Raw genomic sequence first — 13631 nt, 5'->3', positions numbered from 1 at the left:
TAGGTGGCTTTGTAATTCCCACTTTATAGATGATGAAATGGTCACGGAAAATTTAAGTAACTTACAAAAGTTTACACAGCTGGTAAGTAGTGAGACCAAGATTCATGGCCAGAAAGTCTCCCTTCAGAGTTCACGCTTTCTACCAGTATTAAGCTGCCTCTCAGTTATTAGAAATTAATTTTAGTATAGATATCAGGAGTGTTTTTTCTTTAGATGGCAGTACAATTGCTTCACTAACAAAAAATTTCCTTTTTTTAAAAATAATTACTTTATATTTTAGTAGCATCTTATATTGCTATTTTGATATTCTTGAAAACTTACCTATACATCAATCAGCCAATGATAAGGCTGCTCAGTAATAGCAGACTGAAATAGTGAAATGGAATAAAAAGTAATCTCAAATACAAGAGAAATTTTGTCTAGCTCTTCAAGTTGGATTTTTGGCCTAGTTAATGAAAAAACTTCATTCGTTTCTTTAATAACTAACCTCTTAAAGTCACAAGGCATCCTTAGGAGGATATTAGAAAAGAGTTCTACCTCATAGAACTAAGAATGGAAAAGTTCTTAAGGCTATTCCTAACAACTAGCTGCTGTGAAAATATAATCTTTGGACTTGATCATACGTTAATCATATACCATCATAAATAAAGCTTATCAAACCTGTAAAGTTTGAAGTGGAGTAACAGGTATTTGTTGCTGTTGCTGCTGGAAATAGGCAAGTTGGCTATAAGGTGTTGACAACTGACAAGCAGGTGGAAAATCATTCTTTACAACTGGAGTTCTAAAACTAGGAAAGATACGGTTTTAGTTTAAAACATTTAAATTGTAAAAACAAGATTCTGATTCAGTTTTTGTATGATTTCAAAAGATACACATAAACAAGTGTATTACATCAAACAGAAACCAGGTCAGTTTTCATAATATAGTTAAATTAATTATTCTAGGTACACCATCACTAGAAATTTCATTTGGGGGCAATTCTTTCTGAAAGTAATTTTTTACCCCTAGACAAGAAATTCTTACTAGTAAAATTAGTCAGATGATATTTAAAATATGGAGTTGGGGTTATTTAATAAGAATTTAGCTAAAGCAAACATTAGCCTATGGATGGTCATAGAGTTTATGAGTGTGTTTTAATAATCATGTTCTATTAACAGCTTGCTAGAAATATCTAAAAGCCAATAACATCAGAGGAGTTTGGTTTTTGAGCTTAAAGCTGCTGAGTTCACATTTGTGCTCACTACTCACTGTCACATCCTCAGCACCTAGAAAGGTGCTTGGCACAAAGGAATTCTACAAAAATTTGTAGACAATAAATAACCTAACTTCACAAAAAATAACTACATCAAGATTCTAGTTAGCAACCATTTATAAAATATTCCAAAGTATAATAAAACGAGGTAATGTATAGCAAAACTGTATTAAATCAGTAAGACACCATGCTATAAAACCTCATTTATAAGGCCAGTTCTAATTAAGATCAAAGAGTACATTATGAAAATGAAAAGCAAAAGGCATCATGGACTTAAGTTATTCTCTAAGACATTAAAAATATATTCAAAATATGCCCACAAGCTGAGTGATATGATGTGCCACATTCCATTATTTCCTTTCTTTGAAATATCATTAATTTGCTTTTGCAATATCCTTATTTCCTGTCAATCACCACTGACCGTCCCATTTCTTCACTCATCCCTCATTCCAATCTGCCCAAGTCTTTTACTTTAGAACACCCCCAGTACTGAGTGAGCTACACAACCAATCTCCTTCAGAAACTATCACATACCAATGAACATCTCCTTTGCTATAAAATGTACCTACCCTTTATCCAGTCTAAGAATGCTAATCTTTAAAATATCTCTCTCAGTAACAGACAGCTATCCATGTGGCAATGCAAATTATCAAGAACTTTTACATATTTAGAGTATTTATAGACTGTAGGAACAGATTATAATAGACTTTCAGAACAATCCTTAAAAATGTATTGTAGTCATCTTCCCCTCCCCTTTTACAGATGAAAAAACTGATGCTCAGAAAAATAACAGAAGATTGGAAACTCTTTAACAGAGCAGGATTCAACTATAGATTTGGCTCTGAAGCCCATGTTACTTCTATTGTGCCAAACCAAGCACCAAAGGCATTACCAGCTCATGTAATCATCCAACGCAATGCTACTGGGTGTTTTACAAACAGATTTTGGATCAATCCATTTAGGTGCTGATATTGGTGGTGACTGCTTTGAAACTGAAAATGCAGGCTGCTCAAAAGTTGTTTGTTTCTGCTAAACCAAAATAAAAGAACATCACAACTTAGAGTTTTTAGTCACCTGTTGAATTGTTTTACAAACATTATAACTTCTAAAGGAAAAAATAAAAATATGAAATATACAAAGTTGCTAAAATAAGTAAAACAAATGTATTCCAGAATTCCAGTAACTTTTCAGTATAGCTCTCTTACTCTAAATTCCAAAGCCTATTATATTTTCCGCAAAGGGATTACAAGTAAACGGAAGGCACACAGCATTGTTTAACAAAACAGGATCTAATATCCTCTGCCATCAGGGCTACTGTAACCGTTACTGAACTTTTATCATCTAAATAAGTACTCTGTTCTTCTGAAAACTAGTCTTTCTGTAACCAATAAAACCACAGTGTATGGGAATGGGTAGCTGAGGTGAAATTAAAGAAATGGTCATGAGAGAAGAGAGAGTTATGAATCTGAAGTAGATGAAGTGATCCAGAGGCCAATATCTTCAAGGAATGATGGGGAGTCACTAGGATGTTCAGAGATGATAGCAATGAACAAGGAACAGATTGGTATATCCAGAAAGCAGAAACAGTCTGGACATAGCTACGGGGAGTTTCTAGCTATAAGGTCAGATGTGAGACAAAAACACTCTACTTGAGAAGGCTTCTGGAGAAGCAGGGACCTCAGGAAACCACCTAGTTTCTTTTGCTTCTTTTCCTAAGCTTGCTTTTCATTGGTTTTCAATATGTTCACAAGAGTATACAATCATTAGCACTATTTAATTACAGAACATTTTCATCATTCTAAGAAATTCTGTATCCATTAGTGGTCACCCTCCATTCCCCACCCTTCCCAGTCTCTGGCAAATACTAATCTACTTTCTGCCTCTACGGATTTGCCTATTCTGGACATTTCTTATAAATGGGATCACTCAATAGGTGGCCTTGTGTGATAGGGTTTCTTTCACTTAGTGTGCTTTTAAAGTTTATCCATGTTGTAACATTTATTAGTATTCATTATCTTTCATTGTTGAATAATAAAATGAAGTAATTAACTTAGAGTACCACATTTTGTTTATTCACTCACCAGTTGATGGATATTCAGTTATTTTCAACTTGGGTAATTATGAATAATGTTGCTATGAATACTCATGTACAAGTTTCTGTGTGGATCTGGATTTTTCAGTTTTCTTGAGCATATACTTAGAAGTAGAATTGCTAGATCATATGGCAACTCTATGTTTAGACTTTTGAGAAACTTCCATACTATTTTCCAAGTTATTGCACCATTTTACATTCTCACCAGCAATGTATGAAGGTTCTAATTTATCTACTTCCTCAGCAACATTTGTTATTGTCTCTTTTTAATTATAGCCATCTTTGTGGGTATGAAGTGGTACCTCATTGTGGTTTTGATTTGCATTTCCCTAACAACAAATAAGTGGTTTTGAGTCTTTTTACCATGCTATTGACTTTCAAATTTCAAAAAGAAAGAAAAGGTGTTATTTCAGATGATCCGTGATTTAAACTGTCATGACTTTTCCCATTTAACATCATTTATTTCAGTACTTAGATCTTTAATAAAGTAAGATAAATATGGTGTTGGGAAAACTGGACAGCAACAAGCAAAAGAATTAAACAACCACTTTCTTGCACCATATAAAAAAATTAACTCAAAATAGATTGAACACTTGAATGTAAGACCTGAAACCATAAAACTTCCATAAGAGAACACAGGCAGGGGCACCTGGGTGGCTCAGTGGGTTAAAGCCTCTGCCTTCGGCTCAGGTCACGATCCCAGGGTCCTGGGATCGAGCCCCACATCAGGCTCTCTGCTTGGCAGGGAGCCTGCTTCCCTTTCTCTCTCTGCCTGCTTCTCTGCCTACTTGTGATCTCTGTCTGTCAAATAAATAAATAAAATCTTTAAAAAAAAAAAAAAAAAAGAAAACACAGGCAGTAAGCTCCTTGATGTCAGTCATGGCAAGGATTTTTTTGGATCTGACACCAAAAGCAAAGGCAAAAAACCCAAAAATAAGTAAGTGGGACTATATCAAACTGAAAACCTTCTGCATAGTGAAGGAAATCATTAACAAAATGAAAGGCAAATCATCAGAATGGGAGAAAATATATGTAAATCATATATCTGATGAGGGTTAATATCTAAGATATATAATGAACCCCTATAACTCAAAAGCAAAAAAAGAAAACAGTCCAATTAAAAAATGGGCAAAAGATGTAAATAGATATATAGACATATTTTTCCAAAGCCATATAGATAGCCACTAAGTAAGTAAAAAGATGATTAACACTACTAATCATCAGGGAAATACAAATCAAACTACCTCACACCTGTTAGAATGACAATTATCAAAAAGACAAGAAATAATGAGTATTCGCAAAGATGTGGAGAAAAGAGAATTCTTGTGCACTACTTGTAGGAATGTAAATCAGTGTAGCCGCTATGGAAAACAGTAGAGATGTTCCTCAAAAAATTAAAAATAGAACTATCTTACACACAGCAATTCCATTTCTGGGTATTTATCCAAAGAAAATGAGACACTAACTTGAAAAGATACATGCCTCCCTATGTTCACTGAAGCATTATTTACTATAGCCATGATATGGGAACAACCTAAGTGTCCATCAATGGGTGAACTGATAAAGAAAATGTCTGTCTGTCTCACACACACACACACACACACACACACACACACACGGAGGAGTATTATTAGCCATTAAAGAGTGAAATTTTGCCATTTGTGACAACATGGATGGATACTGATGGCATTATGTTAAGTGAAATAAGCCAGACAGAGATAGACAAATACTGTATAGTAACACTTATACATGAAATCTAAAACAAATAAACAAACAAACAAACAAAAAAACCAACCTCATAAATAGAGAGCAAATTAATGATTGCCAGAAGTGGGAGTGGGTGGCAGACGAAATAGGTGAATGGGGTCAAAAGATACAAAGGTATCTCCAGTTACAAAATAAATGTTATGAAAATGTTAGGTATAGCATGTTGACTATGGTTATTAGTACTATATGCATCCTTGAAAATTGCTAAGAGAGTAAATCTTTTAAGTTTTCACAAGAAAAAAAACTGGATAGCTGTATGGCTACAGATATTAACGGAACTTATGGGGATCACTTCATAATACATATCATGAGGTTGTATACCTGAAACAAATGTTATATGTCAATTATATCTCAATGAAAGAAAATATAAAAATACTTATTTTTCATAAAAGTATATCTATAATAATATAATAAAAGTATATCTTATTTTTAATAAGTTAATAAATATTTTTAAAATGTCTCAGTTTTATTTTCTAATACAGTAAAAACCGATAAATATAACCTACACAAACAAAAGCTCTTTAGGGACCTTGTATAAAGAGGACTCCAAGACCAAAACATGTTTGAGAAACACTGAGTTGGAATATAACTGAAAACAAAGAGGAAAGTATAGCCATGGACTACATATAGGTAAGGCTCTCTAGTAACCTACCAGATCATTCTTTCTGAAATGACCTCTGGCCTTTGGGAATGATCATTCAACCTGTTATAAATTCACATACATTGTCTAGTCTATATTTTCCTATTTTATCCCTGAGGATGACAATAGGAAATTGTCAAATACTTTGGCACAGCATTGCAAGAGTTCAGTGATCAGCATACTGTGTTCTTTAAAGCATAAGAAAGTAAACATTTGAGGCTTTCTGAGACAGATGGCTTCTGATACAATGACTCAACTCGGTTTTTATGGTTTAAAAGCAGCCATAGATAGTAATGAATGGCATGGCTGTGTTCCAATAAAAGTTTTTTTACAGACAGGCAGGAACCAGATTTGACCCATAGGCTGTAGTTTGCTGACCCCTGGCACCAGTTTACCAGAAATCTAGAAACACCACTGAAAATAAGACTTCAGTTTGCCATACACTTTTACTGCATCTGTGACTATGAATCATCATTGTTTTGTGAATAATAATAAGAAAATCCTCTAATTAAATTATTCCACCAACTATGGTACATAAGGATTTAATAAAATAAGAAAACATTTCCCATGATCATCCACATTATAAATAACAGCAATGCTACACTTGAGAGGAAAAGAAAGTTACCTCTGTATCAACTTTTCGGGCTATCTCCTGAATCTGCCACTGATTTGAAGATGCGGCAGCATTGTAGTTTACACATTCTGGCTTTCTCATAGACTGCCACTGTTTCTGGTTACTCTCTGGAACCTTTGGTTCATGATGTTCCTTAGTTTCTGAAATTGCATTTGCGGTTATTATCAATAAAAGGAAAGGGTTTCTGATAATAACAAGATTAAATCTGAGCTACAAAAGAACATGTTACAAACTGTATTAGCACTTTGCTCTTAATAACAAGGAGAGAAACTAAAAACTTAAAACTAGCTGCTGACAATTTGCCTTTAGCAAATCAATTTTATTAAGTGCCACACAACCATCTTCCTAAGCTGCTATCTTGAGCTTTAACAGAAACGATTCTGAATTTAAATACTTCTGGTCTTCACCAGAAAACACCAAATAAATAAGTAAAAATTTAAAAACACATATACATCATAAGGTCTCACTAATAAAGAGAAGCTAACCCACTACTTTTAACAGACCTCTGTTTTTTTTGTTTTTTTTTTTTTAATTTTAGGGGCGCCTGGGTGGCTCAGTCGTCAAGCGTTTGCCTTCGGCTCAGGTCATAATCCCAGGGTCCTGGGATCGAGCCCCACATAGGGTTCCCTGCTCAGCGGGAAGCCTGCTTCTCCCTCTCCCATTCCCTGTGCTTGTGTTCCCTCTCTCGTGGTCTCTATCTCTGTCAAAAAAAAAAAAATCTTAATTAAAAAAAAAATTTTACCTTAAACTAGCCTGTTATCTTATTTTCTTAATGGTCTCCAAACAACAGAGACTCAACAATATATTTACTAATCTATGATTATCAATATTCATTCCTACCATGATAATAAATGCAAAAATTCTAAACAAATATTTGCAACAGATATACAAAAGGGATAATGAATTATGACCAAGTTATGTTTATTCCTAAATGTAAAGTTTGCATAACACTTAAAATCAATTTAATTTGCCATAATAACAGGACTAAGAAAAATACATGATTAACTCAAATGCAGAAAAAGTATTTGATAAAATGCAACACTCAGTCACAAAAAACTAATGATAATCTAAATAAAAAGCAAAATTCGCTCTGTTTTGATATTTGATAGAGTAGGCACAAAAATCTACAGCAATTATCATGAAAGTAAAATATTGAAAGCTGCCCTCTAAAATAAGAAATGAGTTAATATAGCCACCTAACATCCTTCCTATTCCTTGTTATAGTGTTAAGTGCAATACAGCACACACATACACACACAAATATGTTAAAAGAATTAGAAGGAAAAAATGTTATATTATTTTCAAACAGCATGAAAGAATCCATAGAAAAAATTAGAATTATTCTGTAAATTTAGCAAATATCACTGTATCTAAAATCAATAACTAAAACCAGTTACATTTTTATATAACAGCAACAATGAAGTAGAGGATAAAAAATTTTTAAAAAGATCTTATCCATCAACACAGCATCAAAAAAATGTCAGCTATCTAGCAATAACTAGCAAAAGATAAGAAAAATCTCTACACAGAAAATGATTCTCGATGATATTTTAAATAATACTTGAATGAATGAAGGAATATGTCATGTTAGTAGATGAGAAAACTTATCTGTTAAGATGTCAACCTGTCCTGTTAGGGTCTTCATCAAAATCCCCTTTTTTACAAAATGGCATCTGTTAGATTCTAGCATTATTATACAGAAATCTAAAAGGCCTAAATAGTTGATACAGCCTTAAAGATGAATGAAGTTGGAAGAATTTACAACTGACAGATATACTTACTGCAGTAATTAAGATAACACTGGCACAGAAATAGATAAAAAGAACTATGAAACAAAGAAGAATCCAAAGCCAGATATCACACACAGGATCACCTAATTTATAATTTTCTGAGGGAAAAGAGGGCCTTTTCAATAAATGATGCTGGACCAACTGGATATTCACATGGGAAAAAATACAACAGAATCCCGATACTTCCCCTTACACATACACAAATATTAAGTTCAGGTAGAATATAAAATTTCTATATAAATAGAAATATGTGAAAAGAAAAATGATAAATATATGATATTTAAATGATAATATATGAATTTAAATGATGAAAAATGATAATTCGTAAAATATATGGAAATATTACTACGATCTTAAGAGTAGAAACAAATTTGTTTAAAGACAGGAAACACCACATAGGAAAAGACTGATAAATTAAAATGCACGATATTTAAGAATTCCTTTTCTTAAAAAGTCTTCACTACATAATGGGAGAAGTTACTTGTAACACATCCATCCAACAAAGGATATGTATCTAGATGATATAAATATCTCTTAGAAATCAATGAGAAAAAGAAAGAAAACCCCACAAGAAAGATTGGCAAGAGATTCAAACAAGAACTTCACAAGAGGATATCCAAATGGCCAATAAACATAGAAAAAGATGTTCAACATCGTAAGCCATCAGAGAAGTACAAATTAAAACCACAATAAGCTACCACCTAGCAGCATACAAATGTCTAAAATTAAAAACCAATAATAAAACAATTGGGACTAATATGGAGTTAGAGCAAAATAGCTGCTGGTAAAAGGTACAACCATTCTTCAGTATGGTTTGGCACTATCTGCCACAGGTGAACGTATGCACATCCTGTGATCCTACACCCCCACTCTTTGAATACACTCATAAGAAATATATAGGAATGAAATATTATTTCACTGGGTTACCATTTGGACAATTTTGTGACTATAAGTTTTACTATATAATAAAGTACTACTGGCACTGTGTAGGTAGGTACTCAACAAGCTTTTATTGAAAAACATTAAATTAGGTGTCTGATTGGTACTATTAAGCATATTTGGTAAAAATGATTTTTCAGTAATACTAGTTTATAATAGAGGTCATGAAAATTTCTTCCAAATATTAGAAATAGGAATCTCTTCTGAGTCAAAATAACGGCAAAAGAGACTGTTCTAGGGTGATTAATAGTCCCAGTTTGTTGGGGACTGAGAGTTAATCTGATTAATGAAATTTCCAGGGCTAACACCAGGAAAGTCTCAGTCTGGAAACCAAAGAGTCTAAGCAAGCCTAATTTGTCCCAGTTTTCCTCCTCAGTCCAATTAAAAACATTCAGTCAATCTGTCAGCCTTTGTTTGGACAAGAATCATCCAATTTGTGATCTTGTTCAAAAATCTTTATCAGTACTCTGATATCTAAAACAAAAACAAAAACAAAAACCACTTTAAGCCTGGTGTTCAGTCTACCTAGTCTTATCTCCCACTTCTATATGACCTGTTACAGTTTTTCACGCAACTAGACTGTTTTTGATTCCTAAAATATTTTATTCTTTTGCTTTTGCTATTCCTTCCATCTGAAATATTCTATCACTGCTATTTCTTCCTATTTAAGCCCAAAGACTTCTTCATGTTTCTTTTCCTCCACAAAACATTTTCTTATTTATCCTAAACCAATTGGTCCTCCAGGTTTTTCCCTCTTCTGAATTCTCATAATATTTATTTATGTGGTTCTCATGACACTCTCTAAACTCTACACAGCATTATATTTATCAGTCTCTCTCCCATGCTGGATGGCAATCTCCTTGAGACCCTGTTTCATTCATTTATATACCCTTAGAACATTTATCATAGTACTCATATAGTGGAAAATCAACTGTTTGATAAAAAAGAGAGAACTGTCCTATAGATAATACAGCTTCTGTGTTTTTTCCAGAAAGTATTTGTCAAGCCAGCTGAGAAACCTAACTCAGCCCAATTGTACTTCCCCTCCATTCTTCTTTCTATGCACCTTTTAGGCAAATAAACTTATGTTGCTACAGAATTTAACTTTTTCATACATTCTATATAACTCAACTGGCATCAAGATAAAGGGATTTAGATACAGTCTTACATTGCAATTCTTAGATGGCTGGTCAACTTTCCCAAGCAACAAAGTGGTGCTCTTCTCCTTTTTTTTCTCCCCTTTTTTAAAGATGTTATTTATTTACTTGTCTGAGAGAGAGAGAGAGAGAGAGAAAGAGAGTACACAAGCCAGAAGGGGAAGCAGGCTCCTTGAAGACCAGGAAGCTCGATGCAGGACTCGATCCCCAGACCCTGGGATCATGACCTGAGCTGAAGATAGGCACTTAACTGACTGAGCCAGCCAAGTGCCCCTAAAGCGGTATTCTCAAGGAAGCTTAGTTTGTTTCTCTTACCTCCTAATTTTGTTAGAAGACTTGATTCAGTTTTATTCTTCAGGGTTACTGAATCAGTAGTAAGTTCAGAACTTTTCTCATCTGACATCAGAGTTTCCTTGGAATGGATATTTTGAATAGACTACATGAAAAGAATAAGATACCAAAAAAATAAAGTCTCATAAACAATACCACTAATTTGCCTTAGTTTCAAAATACTGAAGTCTCATCTATGTGAAAAGGTTGCTAACTAAATTCTCTACTATCATCAGATGTGGACTCACACACTGAGAAAAGATTAATTTCCTTAATTATTGACTAGAGCATCAGGAATGGCCACAACCATAAATCTGGGCAATGTGTTTTCAATGGACATAATCAATTGCTAAAATACTCTCACTTAAAAAGAGAGATTGAAATTTTGAATCTAACATAAAACACACCTCATTATTTTGTTACTATGATGGTATTTTATCCCAAAAATGTTAATGAAAATTAAGATTTGTATAAGTCCAAAACTCTAAATCCAAAAAGTAAACTTAGATAAAGTAAGCATAGATCATGAAATAGAGGAATCACAAAAAATACAAATTGAAAAGACCTACACTGAGGTCAAGTAAAATAAGAATAGTATAACCCCTAAAAATCAGTGCGCCAGAGACTCAAGTTGTATCTTTGAATATACAAAGATACATCACATTTACTCTCATTGCTGTATGAGATGCCTTGTCAGATTATATGATTAAAGACACCAAGAAACAAAAGTTGGGGGGAATGACTCCCCCAGCTCTTCCCAAACCAGGCCACTAACCTGCTTAAACATACACATAATAACTGTTACCTCAAAGTTACCCCAGGAGATCATTGATCATTTTGCTACCACCTCAGTTTTGGAAGAACAGTTTAGGACTTCTGTATCACTTCCCATTAGTAGTGCTATATCTGTTGGGCCTGCAGGAACACTGTTGGACCCTTTCCCCAGAAAAAACTCCATGGATCCTGGATCAGTAACCCTTGCTCCATGTGAAGATCTTAAAATTAAAATACCTTTAAGTTTCTCAATTCACTGGAATCATTTCCACTTGATTTAGATCCAGGCATAATCATATCTCGGCGTTCTGATCCAGAGGTCTGTCTACTACACACAACAAAACAGTTTTAATACTTAACATGAAATTAATCTTTTCAGTGTTGTTTTATTTTTCAATTTTGAAGTTGACTTTTTAACAATATGTACACTTCCTAAATGGAAAGATCTCTTGAAAAAAAAATTTTTTTTTTAAATAGTATGATTATAATACAAATATAATGAAATTAGGTGCTGGGTAACGACACAAGGGATAAAGGTAAGTAGTACATCATTATGTGTTAAATAACAGTTATAGCTAAGTATGACTGTGGTAAAGGAGAATGAGATAGCAGTATGTAGGTCAAACTACACTCACATTGCAAATAGCCTAAGGACTCGCGTATAAGCCTTCCCACAGGCTTCCTCAGTGCCTAGCCTTTAGTCGAACATAACAAACACCAAGAAAATGACTGGTTTGTTTTTGTTCTTATTCTTCTATAGTGAGAGAAATTCTTCTTTATTTTTCAGCTAGCTGTTTGAAACGGAGACGACAAGTCATCACCTAAGATTTTAGACAAACCAAAATGCTCTCTTAATATCTATCTTTAGTCAAGCTCTAAGCATGACAGGATTTTAATTAAAGAGGATGCCAACTAAAAATAAGAGTTGTTCTTCTGAAGTTTATTTGCAAGATGGTTCTTTGGAATCCAAGGAGACTTTTCTAGCAGAAATAAGAAATCAAGAATGATTAGAGTCAAGAACAGACCAGAAAAATTTCCTTAGCTAAGCTGGGTTACTAGATTCCCACTTCTTTTTAGGAGATAAACACTCAATTTGAAGGAAGGAGAACACACTGAATGGAATGAACAATATTTCATCATTACCCGCCCTTCTTCACCTCTTGATACCCTGGGCTCTGAAACAAATGAGTGAATCTGTCATCTTCCCCACTGATAGCAGCCCTTCTCCTTGAACTAGCTAGCAAAGAAATTGTTCCCGCCCTTGCTAAGACTTTCATACACATGAAGAAGAGATTCTTACCAGAGAGGCTATCCATAAGCAAATGTCCAATCATTAGAATTTTTTACCCCAGGGACATCTGCATAAACTTTTAAGCTTAATATTGACTTAATACTTTTTCTTCTGTGTTTCCTAATTTGTTAATCATTTCTTTAATTTTTTTTTCTTAGATTTTATTTTAAAGTAATCTCTACACCCAACATGGGGCTCATACAACCCTAAGATCAAGAGTCACATGCTCCACCGACTGAGTCAGCCAGGCACTCCCATTCTTTTAATTTGTAATGAGTGAAAAAGCAAAATAAAGTCATTCCTTTGTCCCTAGTAGCATTTAGAGACTTGGTAACCTTTAATACTAAATAAAAATTAAATCATAATTACTATAGGCAATAAAAGACTTCGTATCCATTCGGTCATCAATCTTTTAAGTATTGAGAACAAACTACAATATTAAAATTCAAACATACCTTTTTGTAAAACTTGGTACAACTGAACCATCTGTCTTCCCATAATCCGGGCTACTTAGAAGGTTAACTGGGACTCTTCCAAATGGGCATGACTAAAAATGTTTTGAAAGATTAAGTAACCAATTAGGAAATAAACATATACCTTACTACTTAAGGCAAATTAAAAATTAACTTACCCGTTTAACTTTGTTTGTTTGTTTCAAGGGATTTCGATGACCTATCTCTGCATCTTGAGGGGGCAGGTTCTCTCTATACAGAAAGAAAATACCCCAATTTTTAAAAGAATAATATTAACATAGGTATTTCTACAAAATACATATGCAGGTATATAAATAACGTAAATATATGGTGAATATTTAAAAAACAGATTCAGTTTCCTTACCCATACAAAAACCTGGCTTTCGTAGTCTGTCCTCTGGAATCACAACTGACGTTCCTATTCTGTAAATGTCCAAGTGAACTGGGGAATGATTCTTGAGCAGTCAATACTGTAGATGCTGTAAAAAATTT

At 33.7% G+C, this 13631-nt stretch overlaps 1 protein-coding gene across 7 annotated transcripts in view; it reads right to left on the bottom strand.

Annotated features, from left to right (window-relative positions):
- Positions 1-13631, bottom strand: part of TTK (TTK protein kinase) — a 56875-nt gene that overhangs the window by 18393 nt on the left and 24851 nt on the right. For 4 of the 7 annotated variants that reach the window (XM_032873215.1, XM_032873213.1, XM_032873214.1 and 1 more), the window contains 8 exons: positions 13504-13618; positions 13298-13370; positions 13122-13213; positions 11613-11703; positions 10587-10707; positions 6377-6525; positions 2145-2281; positions 661-787 (listed from right to left, as the gene is read on the bottom strand). In XM_032873215.1, coding sequence (XP_032729106.1) covers positions 661-787; positions 2145-2281; positions 6377-6525; positions 10587-10707; positions 11613-11703; positions 13122-13213; positions 13298-13370; positions 13504-13618 — 905 coding nt within the window. The remainder of the gene's footprint in view (positions 1-660; positions 788-2144; positions 2282-6376; positions 6526-10586; positions 10708-11612; positions 11704-13121; positions 13214-13297; positions 13371-13503; positions 13619-13631) is intronic. The other 3 variants (XM_032873218.1, XM_032873217.1, XM_032873219.1) reach the window with 3 other exon arrangements.

This window comes from Lontra canadensis, unplaced genomic scaffold (assembly GCF_010015895.1).
Source record: "Lontra canadensis isolate GAN:19392208 unplaced genomic scaffold, GSC_riverotter_1.0 scaffold47, whole genome shotgun sequence".
Classification (NCBI taxonomy): Eukaryota; Metazoa; Chordata; class Mammalia; order Carnivora; family Mustelidae; genus Lontra; species Lontra canadensis.
The sequence above is the reverse complement of the archived record's forward strand: the minus strand, read 5'-3'. Positions and strand labels throughout refer to the sequence as shown.